This window comes from Tachypleus tridentatus, chromosome 4 (assembly GCF_004210375.1).
Source record: "Tachypleus tridentatus isolate NWPU-2018 chromosome 4, ASM421037v1, whole genome shotgun sequence".
NCBI classification, from domain to species: Eukaryota; Metazoa; Arthropoda; class Merostomata; order Xiphosura; family Limulidae; genus Tachypleus; species Tachypleus tridentatus.
In genome coordinates, this window is record NC_134828.1 from 82357870 (window position 1) to 82378977 (window position 21108).

The 21108-nt window shown below is 32.1% G+C and overlaps 1 protein-coding gene across 8 annotated transcripts in view; it reads left to right on the plus strand.

Moving 5' to 3' along the window:
- The window catches only part of LOC143249562 (transportin-1-like), a 71318-nt gene that overhangs the window by 14636 nt on the left and 35574 nt on the right, over positions 1-21108 (plus strand). For all 8 annotated transcript variants that reach the window (XR_013027835.1, XR_013027836.1, XR_013027837.1 and 5 more), the window contains 9 exons: positions 189-311; positions 3001-3180; positions 5516-5623; positions 9232-9292; positions 9894-10046; positions 10254-10426; positions 10804-10953; positions 11778-11852; positions 18107-18193. Coding sequence is in view for 5 of the 8 variants with exons in the window: in XM_076499630.1 (XP_076355745.1) it covers positions 189-311; positions 3001-3180; positions 5516-5623; positions 9232-9292; positions 9894-10046; positions 10254-10426; positions 10804-10953; positions 11778-11852; positions 18107-18193 (1110 nt within the window). In the remaining 3 variants the exon portion in view is untranslated. The remainder of the gene's footprint in view (positions 1-188; positions 312-3000; positions 3181-5515; positions 5624-9231; positions 9293-9893; positions 10047-10253; positions 10427-10803; positions 10954-11777; positions 11853-18106; positions 18194-21108) is intronic.

The following is a 21108-nucleotide window of genomic DNA, read 5'->3' on the forward strand; positions in this document are numbered from 1 at the left end:
TTATAATTCATCTCTGTATACAGTAACTGAAAACTTAATAGTATTAGAAATATTGTACAGTGTTTTGTGGTTTTAAAAGTTGTACATAAATATATATATATATAACAGAGATTTTCTTTAAAATATTTCATTTGTGTGTGTGTGTATTTATATCCAGGGTATTATACATTTATTTTTTTCACATTCAGAATCTATTCCACTTGGCTTCAGATGAAGATCCAGAAGTGAGGAAGAACGTGTGTCGAGCTTTAGTCATGTTGTTAGAAGTCCGTATGGATCGGCTAATTCCACACATGCATAGCATCATAGAAGTAAGAGTTAATTTGTCATCTTGTGTGATTTTTAGTTGTGGGTTGTGCTTCACAGCTTATTACATATGGCATTAATCCTTTCACAATGGGTCACAGGTCAAAGGCCATGTCATCACATTTGTTGATTTGCATTCAAAATTTTATTAAACTACTATTTTATGAATTTGTCAATAAGCTTGGAATCAAATTGTAGATTATAATTCAGACTTTAATATTGAGTTAATTAACTTAAAAGTAAGTATTAAAAGAACACACCTAAATATAGATTTTAATGAGTTGCATAGTATGTTGAATGCAGCAATGCTTAAAACTAGATGTTTGTGATGTCAAAATACCAAGTCTGTAGATTTGTACAAATTAGGAACTCAAATCACTAGTATTAGCAAGCTAGAATATAAATTAAGAACCTTCTTCTTTTTATTTTGCTGAGATACGGATTATGTACTGAAACAAAGTGGCCCTGTTCAACTCCTTCCATTTTTTGAAATGGTCCCTTATATACTCTTACTACAATATATTATGTGAATAACCAAATGGCAACTCAGAATGTCCCCCAAGTGCTTTTCTCAGTCATTTTTATCTGTGAAAAAGCTACCACATTTTTTTTTTTATCCAAGATTTCAAGGAAGTAGGTTGTCTTTGGTCTGCTTGAAGTTTCATTCTTTTTTCAGACCTAAGTACAGCTTAGTTACTAAGCTTAATAAATTAGTGGAATTCTGTGGTATCAGTATAGTTAATTATTTTTTGGTCAATAAACTATATATATATGAACTTAAGAAAAATCCTCTACATGCAAAATTTTAAAAGGCTTAATAACTTGTATCCAGCAGTAAGAGTTCAAAGGTCATTCTAGAAGAGATAATTGTTTGCTTTACTTCTTGATTTATTGTTCTGTATTAAGAAAAATAAGTTTTTAACTTATTTCAAAATAGAAATAATCTATATACATATATAAAATGTATAATAATTGAAATGTGACTATATTACAAAATACTAGTCCACTAAAACACAGCCAAGACAGGGAAGACTAAAGATTAGTTTTATATTACTGGATACGTAACACAAGTACACACGCACCAAGTTAGTGCAAGCTATGTAATGTTAGTTAGGCATGACTGGAAGGTCAGTATAATAAAAAAAAAAAATATATATATAGCATTATGAGACTTGCTACTTAAACTGAACATTTGTATTCTCGTGTTATAATAAGTTGTCATTTGAACACGAAAAAAAAGCATCATTTATATTTCTTTTTTTTATGAAATTTACAAGGTTGGTCAAATTAGAGACCCCATATGGTTAGGTTATAGAAAATATAAAGTCTTACTCAAAACAGACATTTGAAATGTATTTAGGAGGTTTTAGAAATTAGTGAAATATTTGAGATTTTTATGACAAAAAAAAGTTTTTAATCATAACTATCATAAAAATACAAACTAACTTCAAATTATCCTTTAGTTCTTTCTATAATGGCTTTGGTTTGTAACAAGAAACTATATTTGTTTATTGTAAATGGGTATTCACACTTTTACTAATAAAGCAGAGAACAACATTTTGACCTTCCTTGGTCATCTTCAGATGAACAACGAGAGTTTGGAAGTTTCTTTATTAACCTGAATATGACCTAGGAAGGTCAAAACATTGTTCTCTGCTTTAGTAATAAATGTTAATACCTGTACCAGCCATTTTGAGATGGACTTTTATTTCAAGTGGGTTTCTCGTGAACAAGAAACTTCCCTACTGATTTATTTTATGAGAATCATAGTCTTTCAGTGTTGTAATGGCATGTACATAACTGCTTTTCCCAAAGTAAGCCTGAGATTTTGCTTATGTTAGCAGTAATGTAAATATAATAAGTACAGCATAAAATCTACATAGTGGTCATAAATAGTGTAAAAATAAATTTTAGTGCTTGCTTTATTGACAGAATAAAGTATACAAAGAAGTTATTGTTTTGAAGTAGTGGTCAAAAGTGCCTGTTATTTGAGGAAGTTTATGCTCCAATAATTAAAAAAATTGCTGATTATATTAAACACCTCTCAGGTATAGTAAAGAGTGGGTAGTTCTGTATTCAGTTAAGTGTGCACATTTTATGATATAAAGACATGATGTGCAAATGATGCTGGTACACAAAGGTAATGAAACTTGCATTGTTTTCAGAAGATTCTATTAGACTTGGTAATCTAAACATCAGAATTAGATATGAATGTCATAAGGTTAAAATTTTTGCTTCAACTAAATGTGAAATAACTTTACACTGAAAACTTAGTACGAAATTTATTAGGTTAAAATCCTAATTCTGCCCTAAAATATTGAATTCGGTATATTGTCATGTCTTTAGTTTTGTACTAATAATTAAATTTAGAAATAAATTAAAGTCAAAGACTTAAAGTATTTTCTTGGATCTTATGTACCTTTTGATATTTTTGCATAATAGATTTGCAACTAAATGTGGGAAGGAAAGTGTCACAAATTTCAGAAACATTATTAATTTTGGTGCTCTAAGTGTTAAACTAACATGCAAGTATACTCTGATTAAAAATCACAAAATAAAGAAATGATTTCTGTTCAGCACAACCCCAATACAGAACACCAGCATGTGTAGTAGTCAGGATAAAGCTTCTATTAGAAACAGATGTTATGAAATTATTTTATGTAGTATAAATTGATGACTAATTTTTTCATCTAGTACATGTTGATGAGGACTCAAGATTCAGATGATGGAGTAGCTCTAGAAGGGTGTGAGTTTTGGCTGTCTCTAGCTGAACAACCTATCTGTAAAGATGCATTAACACCACATCTACCACGTCTCATCCCAGTACTAGTCAGAGGAATGAAGTACAGTGAAATAGATATTATTTTGTTGAAGGTAAGGAAATGTAATAAATATTAATGTTTGCATGCTTGGTATTTGAGGTATGTAGCAAGTTTTGCCCATAAGCACAGCATATTACAAATCAGTGGATTAAAGATAGCAGAATCCACTTCATGTTTGAAGAGTCTCGTGGGTAAAATATTTTTCGCTTTTATTCTGTTTGTTAAACACTGTAAGAGAGCACATGAATACAACAACAAAACAGTATTTAAATTTCCATACGAGGTTGGTGATTGCACTATCATCTCAATTATTAACTAATCATAAGAGTATCTGTAGAGTAACTTTTAATGTGGTATGTGTATCATAACAAAATTTGGAAAACTTTCAGTAAATGTTAAATATTTTTGTACATAAAAAAGCAAACTTTTTAATTATTTATTTTGTAATAAATATTTGTCCATGAATACATGGAGTTAATGTTAACTTATCCAAATGCAAAGGAATTTTCACTTTGAACTTAAAAATACTTTTCCTTATCTGAAAATGTTTAAATTTCATTTATGTAACTTTGGAACCCTCCTAAACAAATATCAGATTTTTTCAGTTAATCCATATCTAATCTAACCTTTATAAGGACTGTCAATTTGACTGACCTTGTAATTCCCAAATAAAAATATGAAATCTAAATTACCTTTTTTTTTTGTAGAATGATCACAGATTGTAACAGAAAACTACAGTTATATATACTAAATAACTTAAGATTCCTAACAGCTTACATCCGTTTCTTCTATTTCTACTTAATTTTAATTTTGTTTTATTGCCCTTTGAATCATGTTTAATTCCACCATACAAGTTTTTGCCCTGTGGATGTGTAGCTCAAGTTGCAATATTAAATGGTATAATGCACATGTTACTTTGTATATGTAGTAGAGAATGTTTATTATAACTATTTTGTGGAAGACAGCATGGCAAATGGATCTGATTTTCTAACTCGTACATCTGTAAACAAAGAAGATTAAAGGCTGCAAAAATTGCTATGTCTGAATAATTAGTACTATCTTGTGTATATGTTTATAATGCTTTACATTTCAGGTTGGGCACTAGGTGAGTAAATTTTTTTTGGTGCCTGCCCAGTGAAAGTGTTTTTCTGGGCACTCTGGTTTCCCCTACACCAAAATTTCTGGCAATTGGATTTATAGATCCCTGGCATCCAGACCCTGAAAGAACCCCTTTTTCTGTAACTTTTATTTTTCTTTTTTTCCCCTCATTTTTCTTTTCTTTTTTTTTCTCTTTTGTACGTTAGTCTTTTTTTTTCCCTCTCTCTATCTTCCACCACTCTCTCTACTTGTTTCAGTGTATCCTGTGATAAAGTGCAACAAGCTGCAGCTTGGATCTCTCTGCTACTCCACTAATTTCTTCATTTGAAGACATTATCACAAGATTGAATTCACCCCCACTGAAATGGCTCAGCTGTTCTTCTCCACAGTCTACCTGATTTCTCAGTTTTCCCAGACATAAAATAGGATACTCCCCTATTCTTCAAGACAGGCTTAACTTTGGAATGCAAGTGGGGCTGAAGAGAAACAATAGTTTCTGAGTGCCCCTGGTTTGCCTCTTGGGTTTTTCCCATAGAGGTTTGAAAACCAAAATTACAGCCATGTTAAATTTGGAATATTATGTCTGAATAATATCTGAGCTATGATGAGTAACTTACATTTATTTATATGCATGAAAAAGGGGTGGTAAGTAAATGAGAGTAGATGAGACCAAGAGAACAAATGGTATGATTCTCATACAAGGGCAGATTGAAGATTTATTTAAGTATTTCACTTTAAACATTAGGAAATATAAATATATGTAATATAACAAAACTTGATTTATTAACTATGCACTGATGTCGGATTTATTCATATACATTGAAAAGGAAATAGTTTATTAAATTTTGAATCTAGTTGTAAAAGGTCTATATGTACACTTTAAACTACCCATTGATAATAGAATAACATCTGTGTGAAAGCAGCAGTAATAATATTACATGAAATATGTTAGTGTTTTAATCTTCTCTGAGGTCATTTACTTGTAAAGCAATGTGTTCTAATATTTTTATTGTATTCTGGTGTTTGAAGATAGTTTTAGCAGTATGATAATTTCATAACTATGAAAGTTTTGGTGACTAACTTCAGATAGATTGTGAAGGATAATTATAATTTTTAGTTTAAAATTTTGCATTAAGGTAAAAATAGTTTGTATCAAGTAAGTATATTTAGCTTTTTATTAAAAATTGTTATTACATTTTGTGTAAGGAAATTCTGAGATGAACATTTTAATTCGTAATTGGCTATGTGACAATTGTTTAACTTTGTCTCAAGATGATATATTGTTTTAGGGAGATGTTGAAGATGATGAAATGATACCAGATCGTGAAGAAGATATCAAACCAAGATTTCATAAGTCCAAAACTCACAATCAGAAACACATGGATGACAATGTAGAGGTATCAGTCCTGAATTTTCTCCTTGTTATTATTGTATTTAAGTTCAGCTTATACCCCACAGTTGTATTGACATTGGAATGTGGAGTATCATATGAGCATAAGATTTTTTATCCTCCAACTTCAAAATCAGTGATTGAAGTTTATGAACTGTTTCTTTCTTTATCTTTACATTTAAAGATTTAAAGACACTTCACTTGTGGATGTAGCTGTTTTAGTATTAAATAGCTATGAAATAGTGCCTAAGTAGGATATGACTAAATTGTTTTTTTTTTACTTTTAGAACTTGGCATTAAAAATGTTTCAGGTTATATTATAGGTAGTTCTTGATTTATGCAATATTTATGTTCCACGAATTGGTTGAGTAAATCAAATACTAGAGTATGCATGATGTGTGCAATCCCAGTGGGAGTGCCATTAGTCAAGCCTTAATATACTGCTGGAGTGCTGCCTATGCTCATGTAGTCAATATAATATATCTACAGAAAACAACTCTAGTATGAAGCATGATGAATTGATTTTAATATCTTCATTGTATAACCAAATGGATCTTGTGACCATCTGAATAATGCACTGATAACCATAATGTTATTATTTTGATGTCACTTATCTGTCATATGCCACATTATTGCAGATGTTATAATAAAATGTTTGCATCAGCAGACCTTCAAACACATGGTGAGTAAATCCTTCTACTTGTACTATTACATTACACAAATTGCTTGAAAATTGCATTAACCTGAATTTGCAAGCACATAAATTGAGAAGTGGTGTTATTTCATTGATCGGATTAATCCAAAAACTCATAAAACATAATGTAATCGAGAACTACATGTATTCAATTTAGGAACAACAGTATGAATTATTCTAAGTATTTTGTGATGATGAGAAAACCCACTTGTAGAGAAAATTATGTATGTAAAAAAAACAGCTGGTATGAGTAGAGAAAGCACTATGTAGGTGACAATGACCGAAGAAGGTTGAAACGTTGTTCGCTCTGCTACATAGTGCTTTCTCTACACATACCAGCTGTTTTTTACATGTATAATTCTAAGTATTTGTTTAATGTTCTTAATTTTTAATTACATGATATTTTTGTCCTATGTCTGTATAATATTTCTGGAACATTCCCTAAAAGCCATTAATTCTTCATCAAACACTAAGTCTTTACCTTTACATCTTTTGTTACTTTTCCATCTTAACCATAAAGTTTCCACATCTTGCATTAAAATTTCCTGAAAACTATATTAGATAATGGAAATTTAAATTTTCAACAAGAAAGTGTGCTGTATTCATTGAGAGGGGTTCTTCAAAATGTGACAGCAAAGTTAGCCATAATGATTAAGTAAGAGCCCAGTTGTATTCCAAACATATGAAATTGCATTATATGTATAAAATATTTTCAGAATTTATTAAAAGTTTAAACTATAGATATGCCAATATTGAAATTAGTATATATATAAATTTTCATCATCTGGCTTGATGCAGAATGATGTAAACAATTATACTGTATTCTGTGATGTTAGTGTACACAGCCTACCTAAATGATGATGAAAATATGGTAACAATTTATGTAAAGCTAAGGAGTGAGCTAGTGATAAGCAGTTGATTAACTGTTTAGTTGGTTTTAATTGAAAATAATAAAGCAATTTTTTTTGTTGCAAAGTAAATAGTATGCCTTTGCCCCTAATGAGTAGCCCAACAAAGTTAGGTGATAAGTTAACTAACTGATAAACTGAACAGTACTGGTCTAGACATATTGTGTGGGTCTTGTTTTTATTTGTGTTCACAAATGACAGGAATGTTTTATAGCCATTTCAAGACCAGGGGAAGTTTGTTGACTGTAGACATAAAGCAAAAGAATTTTAGATAGCCATGGAAAGTCAAAATTCTGCACTTAACAGTACTAAAGATAGACAGTTATTAGTAGAGCTGAATTTGCATATAAGCTTTACATGTTGCTAGTTTGACTCTGATAAATTGCTACAGACTTGAAATGCTCCTCAAACACTGTCAAGTATACCTTAGAGACTGAGATAGGTAGCTTTGAACATAGGAAATAAAGAGGCAGAACACTTGAACACAATGATACTGATATTAAATATCTTTATGTAGCTTTCAGAACAAAAGGAAGACTGCCACTGACCCAAGCACGTGAGAAATGAATATATATGTACCAAATAACAGAAAAGTGTCCAAATCTACCGTATCAAGAAGACTTAATCAGAATAGAATATTTTGTTGTGTAACAATTCAGAAAGGATTTATTTCAATCTCAAAATATTGTCAAGATACTCAAGTGTGCTAAAAAGTACAAAAACTGAACTTTTGATGATTGTAAAAGGGTGTTGTGGATAGATGAGTCCAAGGTTGAAATATTTGGATAAAAGTGTAGGTTGTATGCCAATGGAAGAAAGGTGATAAATATTTACCTTAGTGCATAGCACCTACCATGAAACATGGGGAGACAGTGTGAAGCTGCTTCTGCTGCTTTTTTTTTTTCCTCCTCCTCCTCCTGAGATAACAGAAAATACTGCAACATAGGTGGAATAATGGACTAGTGCAAGCACCATCAGATATATGATCCATCATGGTTATACCCAGTGGTTTACATATTATTGGTAAAGGATTATACTACCAAAAAGATAATGACACTAAAACACTCATCTAACCTATGCAGAAATTATTTAGCTAAGAAAGAAGCTGTTGGAGTCATTCAAATGATGCAACAGCCTCCACATCACCCTTGCCTCAACCCACTTGAGCAGATTTGGGATATGATAGGTAAAAAAGTTGACAAATTTAAAGTTACTTCCAAAAAACTTTATGGGAGTGTATTAGAGATATTTAGAGTAAATTCCCAAAGGACACCTTGATTAGATATGTTGTAACAGTATTTGAAAGACTGTCTGCAGTCATTAAAGCAAAAAGGGAACATAAAATATTAACTGTTTGCTGAACTCAATTTCACTGAATTTCTGTTGTACTGAATATGGATATTAATATAATTTTCATATTTCAATTGTGATTTACCTTACATTAATCTTTGAAAGTAGCCCGAAATATAATTTGACTTTTTCTCACACTTTTGGACAATACTTTGTCATGTTACAATGGAAGTAATCACTGCATAGGGTCAAGAGGAAGAGGGTTTTTTGAAACAATTATACACAATTTTTTTTAAAAGAATTACTGAAATAATTTTTGTAAATTGGACATATTAACAAGTTTCTATTTATAGTAGTTATAATGATATATTTGTAGGATACCTGAATGATCAGCATATGGCCACTAATGTGTCATTGCTATTGAGCATGTTGAGGAACCAGCTTTCAGATCTATGGTTATAGGCATTTTGCATAAGAGTGTTGCATATAACTGTCATATAATGGGTCTTTTATTTCATCATGAATTGTAATTTTGTGTAGTTAATAAATGCAAAATGCTTATCATATTTTATGAGGTGGCTAATGTTTCATTTACAGTGATTTTTATATTTTACTTCTATGAATGCAACTGCAGAAGTACCAGTACACTGCTACCAGACCAGAAAATTATATCTTATTATGGTGGTGTTGAAAGATAATTTATTTGATTGTGACTTTTTACAGGAGGATGCAGATTCAGAAGATGGATTAGATGATGATAATTCATTATCAGATTGGAATTTAAGTGAGTTCTTTATTGAGATAAATACTAATGCTGGACTTCAAATAATTAATAAGATAAGTAATAAACTGATATGTCTAATGAAAACTTTTTCTGGTTTTATTTTGTGATGTGAAGTTTTGGGCAGATATCCTTTGTCAGACAGGAAAAGCTTTGTTACAATTCCACTGATATTTATTTAGGAGATTTCAGAATTATGCACATCAAATTTGAATATTTTCAAATGAAGAAAGTATTTTTAATTTTAACATGAAAATTATTTTGCATTTGGAGCAATCAGCAGTCAGACAAAGTTTTAATGAAAATGCTTCATAAAAAAATTTGATTTATTTTGTGTACAAGATACTTGTAATGCTTACTGAACCCTTGTTAAATTTTATGAAGATACCTTAAACATAAGTTATAGTATTGAAACTAGTTACTTTGTTCTCTTGAGCTCAATCAAATTGACTGAACCCATATTCAAAAGAATTAAATTGGTCTTGATATTAATGTGTGTAGTTAGTCAGACATCTTGTATTGTTTAGTATACTTATGAACTTGTAGGATTAAGTGGTGATATAAACGTTGTACTTGAGCATGACTTGTAAAGTTTTACACACAGGAAAGTGTTCAGCAGCAGCACTTGATGTACTTGCTAATGTGCTGCATGAAGAACTTCTACCTGTGCTTTTACCCATCCTTAAAGAAACCCTTTTTCATCAAGACTGGGAAATCAAGGAGTCAGGGATTTTAGCTCTTGGTGCAATAGCTGAAGGTGAGTTAACCAGAATTTATTTATAAGGCTATGAAGTTTTGCTCGCAGATTTAATAAAACATGAAAGACATGCTCTTGAAATATGGTGTTGAATAAAGTCAGTTTCACTAGAACTATTTATTCCTTGTGTCATTAATTTTTAAAAGTCTGTAGAATACTTAAATCCTTCATTACAGTCCTACTTTTAACTGTTATTTTGCTTGATAGGTTGCATGAATGGTATGGTTCCACATCTTCCTGAGCTTGTTCCATACTTGATTACCTGTCTAAATGACAAGAAAGCTTTAGTCCGATCAATCACCTGTTGGACACTGAGTCGTTACTCCCATTGGATTGTTGGCCAACCTCATGACATGTTTCTCAAGCCTTTAATGACTGAGGTTAGAGAATTTTTTTACAAGTTATGTTTCTTGCTTTATTATTAAATAAGATGTACTTTATTTTCTAAAGAATTATATCATGAATTAGTATTTCATTTACAGTTTTGTACTTTGAGTAAACTGTGTCAGTTCTTGAGAATACTACAGAGAATAGTAGGAACTGAATATCAAACAGCTGCAACTTCATTAACTTTTGTCTGTATTAAATTTTGTTGATATAACTATTGGAAATAAAGCATTATTGTTAACTGTAATGTTGTATTTTGGGCATTTTTATAAATATGTGAAATATACAGGTATTTCTTGTTTAAATGCATTATTGTTCAAAGAATAATAAGTCTTATGACATGTTATGGTCTGTTAATGGTATGTTATAGTTATTGAAAAGAGTGCTGGATCCCAATAAAAGAGTGCAAGAGGCAGCCTGTAGTGCTTTTGCCACCTTGGAGGAGGAGGCATGCACAGAACTTGTTCCATATCTAGGATTTATTTTAGAGACACTGGTTTTTGCATTTAACAAATATCAGGTGAATATACTTGGTTTCAGCCCTGCTGTCTAATGTTATGATTAAGAGTGTGATCCATGTATTGTGTGGGTTGGTGTGTATTATATACTTAAAAATCAGTTATGAAAGAATAAATGTTTTAAGTGCTGAAACATGATTACTGAATGTGTTATTGTGTGAATTTCTCCTAAATCTGTGTATTAGGCTTCAGTGGGATGTGTCAAGGAGACTGGAATAAAATCGAAAGAAAGATTTGAGATGCTGCTGTTTATTTTTGTGGACTTTTTTAAATATCCTCTTATGTTACTAAACTGCAGTATTAAATGTTCATTTTTTAAACTTGTTTTGTGATTATTATTACAATGAAAATAATTTGTGTTATTAGATAAAAAAAAGGAAATTATCTTAATGTTTATCATACTCTTATTGCAGTGAATTAACATTAAATATTAGTCACTAGCATGTTAGCAAATAAGAGTGGTTTGAAAATGTATATTTAACAGGCATTACAGTACATTTATATTAATTGTTATTAAGGCATGTTAATAGTTTGTTAGTAAAAGAATGTTTTTCTGTATTAAAGCTGTGTATTTGTGCTTTGACCTTTAAAGTACAAGAATATTTTTGTAAAGTGTGCAAAATCCATTAACTTTTGTGTACTTGTAAGTGTTTAGTGAAGGAATGTTTTAGTAAAGACCAATTATTTGTAAGAAATATTGTAGAAAGATTATTTTATTGGTTTTTAACTACGTAGAATAACTTAGAAGGTTTTGATACATTAGTGGTAGGTTTTATGAAAATGGATTGTCATATTTTCATATTAATTGAAATCTTTTCTGTTGAAGCACAAAAACTTACTAATTCTGTATGATGCTATTGGAACTCTGGCTGATTCTGTTGGGCATCATCTAAACAAGCAGGTAAGGCAAAAAATAACTAATTTTTACTAAAGATTTATATACACTTCAGTAAGTGTAATGTTTAAAAAACATTAATTTTAAAATTACAGTGAACTTGGATTTACAGTTTATTTTCCATAGAATATTAATTATTACCAGTGCTTAGTTTTAAAATAATTTGTTTAAATGGTTGCATTGGAAGGCTTTATTCCTAAAATTATTTCAGATTGTTTTAAAGGAAATTGACACCAGATTTTTAAAAATCATTAATACTACTATAAAATTGTGAAAAATGAGAAAAAAAATTGTTGTACTGGTTTAACTTGGATGAATATAGCAAATATTTTATATGTGAAAGTAAAATGAAAAAGATAAATCTGAGTTAGATAATCTGTGTTTTAAGCATATGACATAAATTCAAGAGCTGCAAAAGTGAAACAATAGTCCATCCTCCTGTTTCCTGTCGTGATGACGAGAAACCCAGGTGAAGTGAAAATGTATTTCAGGATGGCTGGTATGGGTATTATCACTTTTATTAGTAAAGCAGAGAACAACGTTTCAACTTTCTTAGGTCATCTTCTGGTTAACCTTCTTAAGTTGAAACACCGTTCTCTGCTTTATTAGTAAAAGTGTTAATACCTGTACAAGCTATCTTGAGATACATTTATGTCATGTTCTGTTTATTTTGTTCTTGGAATTAAAAATACCATTGTGAATTTTTGTGTTTGCAGCAGCTTCAATTAAGGGCCAAATTCTTGTGTGTAATGATTTTACTGAAAAACCTTGCACTGCTTCATCATGCCAGGGATTATTAGCAATTAGTTTGGAAACAGTTTTTTTTAAACATTATTGTGTTCAGAATGAGATTCAAAATGCACAATATGAACTCACAGGAATCATGTTAACCCTTTCAAGTTGGATTCCTCACAGCAAATGCTCTGTATGGACAGTTTACCTCCCCTTAGATTCAAATGTCCAGCCATATGTTTGGCATGTGTGGTGACTTGTGAAGGGAAAGAGAGTATCTTGGTGGGTGAGGGTTGTCTTTATGTGTGAGTTATATCAGGAATGTTTTGACATACCATTTTAGCTTTTAATTCTTGTAAAGGTGGGTGGCATTAGGGTGCCCCTCATCATCAGTCAGCTGGTCATGTGGGGTAGGTTAAACTAAGTACCAGCATTGGGTATTCTCATCAGGTTTTATGGACATTGTTTCTGATGCTGGTGTTTGAAAATGGTGCCCATAAAACCCTGGCATAATTACAGTGTCATTGTTTGTTGTATTGCATTCTCTCATAGGGCTTTCTGGTGGGTGAGGTCAGTGGGTGCTGAATTTTCTTAACTTTTTATAGATCTGTACCCTGCGATCCATAAAACCCCACATTAATAAGAAAGCAACTATGTTTGGAAGACTGATCAGCAATCACCACCCCAATCTATTCCTGTACTTCATGTTTTCCTTTTTTATTCTTTGTCTGACAAACCTTTGGAGCAAATGTCTTTTTTTCATTCAGAAGGGGTGAGAAGTTTTTTGTCTGTCTTAAGTAAATTAAGATATCTTGGTGAAACAGCTACATGAAAACACACCAAAATCTTCCTGAAATTGAATGCTATCAGAGATATACCTGTTGACATTACTCTTCATGCTACTTTGAATTCTTCATGAGGAGTTATCATCAAAAAGAATTTAAGGAACATTGCAGAGTTAAAGACCCTTGCAGGTTTCTGGTGTGTGAATGTATCCTGGCTCATAAAGGTAGAATAGTGCTGCCTACCAATATTTTTATATTGACATTTATATAGCCACTTCTGCCTGCTATTGTTAAGGCAGGTTATCTGAACTGTAAGGTAAGTCTCTGTATTCCTAATCCTCTCAGGTGTTTCCAGTGACAGCAGTTTTAACATCCTAAGGTTGTTGTGGTTCTTTGTGTATTTGTTATTGTGGAAAAGACAATGATGCATACAACGGTCGACTGAACCAGTACTTCATCAATTGTGATAGTTTACACCTTTCATACTTTTGTATGCAGACTTCTTTTCTTACCTCCATCAGGGTCTTTCTCACACCATATGAAGAGTGTTTTACCCCTTGTGGATGCAAGATTTGAAGGTTCTATGTCTACTCCTTCTCTGTCTCCATTATTGCATCCAGTGAATGCTGAGGTCCAGCTCTTTTGTCCCTGAGATACAAAACCATCATTTAGTCATGCTTTCAGTCACAGGAGTTTCCTTTGTCTGAAAGAGATCTACGCAATTGACCCAGGACAGGTTCCATGTCTTCTGTACAAAAGAAAAACGTTTTTTTTTTAAAACAAAAGGGGGGGGTCTGAATTGTTGATGTTTTCATTCTAATTTGATAATATTAAGGCTTTGATTCCAATTGACCCATGTATTCCTCTTTACAGGAAATATACCTCAGACCTGCAGATGCTGTCACTTTTTGCTAGTTTCTGTTCCACTGGAATGACTGGTTGTGTGATGGGTGAGTTCATGGATGTATGGCACTGTTGTTTGATCATTATATACTGACTAGGTTCATGTCACTAGGTATCCTTTGGAGGTTGTGACTGTCTATTCTCTATTTACCAGTTACTAGGAGAGATTTAAAATCAGTTAGGAAGTTTTGATTTTATTGACCAGCTGCTGTCTCCCTTCTCCATCTTTTCTGGGTTGGTGCTTGGATGGGTCATTCTGTGGAGTGTGTTCTCACATCACAATCTTTGTCTTCAATACTAGTTCATTTACATACACCTAATCAGTTTTTTACTATGATTGATCTATCTGTTTACCTTCACTTTTTTAATTTTTTTTTAGGGTTTACAGTGAACCATTGGGGGGGAGTAATTACCTTTCTGTTGTTTTGAGGGAGATTGGCCATGGTTAATACCACCCAGTCTATGTGCCAGTGTGGAACTTGGAGCACACTGACTGGCTTTCCTTCACCTCTCTTTTTCAGAACTTGTTCCTGCAGTTATTAGTTTTTTATCTATAAATGAGTGTGTGGAGGAAGTAACTATTATTCAACCAGCTGTTCATTATTTTCCCCAAACCTTGACACATTTTGTAAGGGAACTTTGTTCATGGTGGTCTCCTGCCTGACAGCAGGCATGAAAGGCTCAGACACAGGCCTGGGATGTCTTTCACAAGTATCCCACTTTATCCATCCACATTACTTTCCAGCAGCATCATGTGCAGCTGGTTAGGTGTCAAAGCCAGAAATAATCCATGATTAAGCTAAATATTGGTATCTTTTCTACCACCAGTTTTAAAGCTGTCTGGAGCAAGATTTGGAATATCGGTAGGAAGTATTTTTCCCATCCTTTTCCTGTCGTGCAATACGTTGGCCAGGAAGTTGATCATATATAGAACATTGCCAATACACTTGAGGAGTGCTTTTTCCACCTTTCCAGCATTTGTCTCTTCCGTCTTCTTGCTGAGAGATCACCACTTTGTTTTTGGGTTGATTGTCTATGTGATATTAACTTTGAGTTTACACTGGTGGAACTTAAACTTGCTCTTCATCAGTGTGGTAGTACATATGGCAGACCTGATGATGTTTACTATTAGGTGCTGCACCATCTGTTTTTTTTTGCTCTACTTCAGGTTGTTTTTAACCAGTTTTGGCAGGGGAATTTTTTTATGCTTTGTTCAAGGCTATTGTTCTCCTTTTTTTAAAACTTTGGAAGAATCTGAAGATACCTTCTAATTATTGTACATTTTCTTTGATTAGCTGTCTCTGTAAGGTTTTGGAGAGGATTGATAATGTAGATCTTGTTTGGAATCTTGAATCAAACAACCTCCCCTCAATCACCTAATGCAATTTTTGTTGACAGCACTTCACTGTAAACCATTATTCATCTTGAAACTTTGAATAGTGAAGTCTGTCTCAAGAGATAGCAAATTTATTTTATCTTCTCTAGTGATGAGAAGGCTTATGATATTGTGTGGATGTTTAGTATTTTGTATAACCTCCACTTCTATGGGTTGTGTGGCCATAATCCCCTTCCCCTGCCATTTTTTTAATTGTGAATTTTTACTAAGCCATGGTTTGTTATGGCTTGGTGGTTTCTCACAGTTTCTGTATTCACTACTGAGTTATATGCCGTTTCTCTTGACTTAGAAGTACACTAATTGTACTTTTTACACTGATTCTCTTGGTTCTTTGACCAGGTGGTTAGGATGCTCAACTTGCAATATGTGGGTTATAGGTTTGAATTGCCATCCCACCAAACATGCTGCTCTTTCAGCTGTGGGGGCTTTATAATGTGATGGTCATTCTCACTAATTACTCGTAAAAGAGTAGCCCAAGGGTTGGTAGTGGGTGGTGGTGATGAGCTACCTCTTCTTTATAGTCTTTCACTGCAGAATTAAGTATACATTTGTGTGAGATGTTTAGCATATTTTCAAACTTTTAGTTCCTCACTGGCCCTGGAATTGTTTAATGTAAGCTTTCACCCTGTTCTGGACATTTCTAAACAACTGGCAGAATTTTTTGTCTTTGTTTCTGTCCAGTGTTTCACAATACTTGGACATGTTCATTATGACACTGAAGTGAAGTCCCTCTGCTCTGGCACTCTCACAGGTGTGCATTTTACAAATGTGGATTATTGCCCTGTGATCAAGGCCTGGCTCTGGACCAGTTAACACTTGATATGGAGTGAGCAACTTCATAAGTTTTTCCAAATAAAATGTACTTTTGTTTCTTGCCCATCTAGTTTCCATAAGGATTGAAGGAAAGAAGTTGTTTTATCTAGACTATACATCATAAGCCACAGTTGTTTTTGCTCTTTTTTTTTTATCTATGTGGGACTGATCCACCAGTGTGTGGCTTTTGGGACACTCAAATCACAATAAATCATGTCTTGCTTTCGTGCCATTGTTACAATCGTAACAATGGCACCAGTTTTGAGATTTTTTCTGGGGATTTACTCTTTATGTTGTATAGTGTCATTGGCAATAGTGACAATGTCCAGCATGATTGTTTTTAGAATTTTCTGGGTCATTGACCTTTTTAACCTTATTTAAGTTTATTACCTGACTTTTGGAACTTTTTTAGCTTTTAACTTTTTACATTTTATATTACTTTTAGCATTTTTACCAGTTGTTTGGTGCACCAATCAACTGTCATTTTAATTACGTTCTGACAGCAGGTGGATGTGGAGTTTTCACTCCAAAGACTGGCTCTGTAATTGCTGTTAGCTGTATCTTTCAGCCTGCAGAAATAAAATGTCTCTTATGTTTGCTTACCATTCTCATAGCAACAATAACCACAGTTATATTAAATGGTTTTACTGTGTATGGAAAGACCTGTTGTGAACCTTGTGACCTTATGTGAAGTTAATCCTGCATACTAAACCAACCATGCTGGCATTCTAGTGCATTGTCATATTGTTATATGTTGTTGCATCTACTGTCCATTTTACTTTTGCACTTATGACTGCTCACTAGATTTTTCTGCTTTGGTTCAACATTTTTCTGTTATTCTGTGCCTTCATCTGTTGCTACTCGAAACACAAGTTTTAAGATTTTCTTAGGTTACAGCTATTAATAGTTTACCATTTCACTGCTAATATGCTTGTATGCTCAGATTTTTTTATTTTTTCTCTTTTCATGTTTAAGTTATTTTTTTTTTTTTTCTAGAAAACAAAAATGCTTACTGCACTTTTACTATAGACCTGTAAAAACCTGGAAATGTGAAGGAAGAGCTTATCCATTTTTCTTCCTTTTTTTTAAATTTCTATGTTAGGGAAGTAAACATTATAAATTACAATGACTACAACAGTGTATTATAAAAATGGCTGGTATGGGTTTTAATATCCATACTAGCAATCTTTATCATACATTTTTACTTTACATGGGTTTCTCGTCATCATGAATGAGTACAACAGGTTGACATCTCAATTTAACAGGGAATGTAACATTTAGTTTTCAAGAGGCAATTGCTGAAGGTTATAAGTGAACAAAATTTTTTTTTGTGATCAGTTTGGTAAATGGCCAAATTTGATTTTTTAAAATTGTTCTTTTGTACATTAACAAGCTCAGTTTAATAGGTTGGTCAAAAAGTGCTGTATTAGTAAATTCAGATAATAGTGAAAAACATGATAATTTGGCCAAATTCTTTATAGACTTTCTCTAATCTTAAATATTGCTGTGGTGATTTCTCATATGTCTTGTTTTATGTGTAATGGCTTCTGCATAATAACAGCATTGTGTATCTCAAGACATTGTCCATCTGAAATACTGATCTTAAGACACTGTTTATTTTCTTATTTTAGGAGTACATCAACCTTTTGATGCCTCCTTTAATTCAAAAGTGGAATATTCTAAAGGATGATGACAAGGATCTCTTCCCCCTCTTAGAGGTAAATTGGTGAATTGCTTTCAGTGTTATAAAGGTATTTGTGATAATGTTGTAGTATTTATTTAAATCATATGAAGAATAATCCATTTTGTTATTAATTATAAGTTTATTCTGATTTATTATGAAATTCTTTATTTTTATTTTGTGGGTAGTATCTGTATCTTTTTGTCTTAAAATTATTTTAAGAAGTCTATTGTCACTTCCAGTCATATCCTTGAAGTAATAATGGAAATTATCTGTGCTGATAACACCCAAAAGCATTAGGGATATCTCATCTATCGGACAAAATCCAAATTCAGATGAAAAACTAGTTTGCAGTAATGGAAATTTCACTTTAGAGTGTGGAGTTGAGTGTTTATCCACAATGTCTGCCATTCACTTTGCAGCCAGTTGTGGAAAGACAATTAGTTACCTTCAAAAGCTCTAATAATATCAAAAGTAGAAGTAAAATGAAACCACCCTAAAAATATTTCCACTAAAAAAATTCTTCCAACCTTTGCTCTTAAAAATTCTAATACTTCCTAACTGTTTGCTGAATTCAAGCACTTCCATTATATTTCTTTTGTACTAAATGTGAAAGTTAATAAAACCTTGGTAAACTCTTCATTGTTTGAAAGTTGCATGAATTCTAATTTTTGAATTTGTCCTAACACTTTTGCACTGTACTGTATGTCAAGTTCATTATTGTTTTATGGTGTTGATTTTAACTGCCTCTTAACAGTTAATGTGATAATAGTTTTGAATCTGTTTACATTGGTGTTTATCTTGGGACTAGTCCACTCATTTTTAGTCATTTATTAATGTGACAGAAATATATATTCAGATAAATGATGGATTTTTTCTTACCTGTACCTTTCTATTAGTAGTATTTTGTAAGGTTTTTGGGAAAAAAGTATGTTGAATTTAGGGTAAAAAAATGTTTGTCTTTGATGTTCGTACTTTGACAAAAATAAAATTACTCGAGGCTTGAAACCAACTTTTTTTTGACTAAAACAAGTTACTAGAAATAAGAAGACACAAAAGGCATTTATATACAACAATGCTTGCAGATGATGCTCTTTTAACTAGAAAATTTTGTTGACAAGTTCTTGGTCCCTTCCATGTCTTAAAATGTTTATTTCAGTGAAGGGGAAAGGTGTTTAGGCTGAAGAATTGTTAACGAGACAACCACCATCTGTTGTCTGCTCTCTTGGTTTGTCACTTTCTTTGTTCTTTATAGAGTAACCCTCCATCTTTATGATGTTTTGTGTCCAGGCTGCTGCACCAGTTACTTCTTGATTTCTTCAAGGTGCTAAAGCCTCTGAGCTTTTCCATTTCAGAGAATTTTCAACAGTTTTTTTTCGTATTTTCTGGTTTGTATTTTTTCCACTTTCTATTGCATCATGAGCAATAAGTGCATCTGTGTGAACATCACATTTCATCTACTCTTATTTAGCCTTTTGTTTTAACATTCTAGGTACGAACAAGCTGTACTGTCCCTTTAGGACAGGCTTATTGACTTATTTGGTACAAAATAGACTGTGACTTTCTTGTTTGTCTGTGCACTACATTGCAACCAGTTTTCAACTTGCCTAGTTGAAAACTTTTCTTTTCTAAGAGCTGTTGGGGGTGCCATGCAGCCTCTGACACAAAAGGACCTGCAACAGTTTTTTGAAGTTGTAGTTGACAACATTGTTAGTGCATTAGATGCTAATGGCAGAGTTTTAGAATATGCCAATGTTCACCAAAGGATTTAATTGTAACCTGAATATTTTATTCTACAGTTGACAAAAAATTTTCATGTTAACCATTCCCCATTTTAAATTTTAGTAAGTTGCCAATATGGTAATTGTGAAATACATTGAATTAATTTTAATCTGCTAGAGTATTATTATCTATACAACGTTATTTCAGTTTAAAACCAGTTGTGAGTGCCATATCATTGTACATTTTAAAACTAAAAGTATCTTACATTTGCTATGTCTGATGCTAATGTTACATTCACTAAATGAGTGTGTTGTCTGTATTTACCAATGTATTGAAGTCGTGAGGCTGAAGTATGTGGCTGTACTTCCACCAGGGACTTGATTAAAATGAGCTTTCTTTCAATTATTCCACCTCCAGTCTACTATGTTTGCAGAAGGTCTGAATTTTGTTTTCTAAATATTTTAGACATTCTTCTCATCTGGCTGGCATGCTTGAAGTAGTAGGTAAAGTTAACTCAACTAGAATGAAGAAATGGAAAAATAAGTGGAATAGAAATGTTGACTGTATATAGAAAAAGCAAGTAAATTCTTAAATGAGTAAATATAAAATTTAAGTGCAATGCAATATATAAAACAAAAATTGAAATGTATTTAGCTACATCTGTGTTGTCAGACATTAAAAGAAAAATGTAGAGATGATATACTCATGATTTGTGGTGGATTTTTTTCTGCTTGCTGTAAGCTCATGGTCCAAGCATGTACTTAATTTGATCTAGTATATGGTACAATTTTATAGGTTATTTAAACTTTTTGAAGTGTTGTGGGACACTTTCAGAAAACAGGTATCTTTTTTTTTAGTCAAGCATCAGAATGTAACATCTTATATTTATTAAACATTAATAATTTTGTCTAATAAAATATTTATTTTCATACTTGCATGTGGCTGCTCTATAGATACTACAGACATGGCCAGATTTACAAAATGTTATTAATGAAAAATGGCATCATTGTTACTGTTATTGTCTGTTGTGTTATATTTTGACATTGTTTGATTGATTAATTTATAATTTGTAGTTGTAGTTTGTATTCTGCAAATACGTTCTTGTATTTGGGTGTTTGTTCTGATAAATAACAATTAACAGTATATTCAATAAAAACATTTCTGTTCTTAGCTCAAGGTTTTCTGTAGCTGGTATAGCCTACTATACTTATTTATATATTAATAAATTAT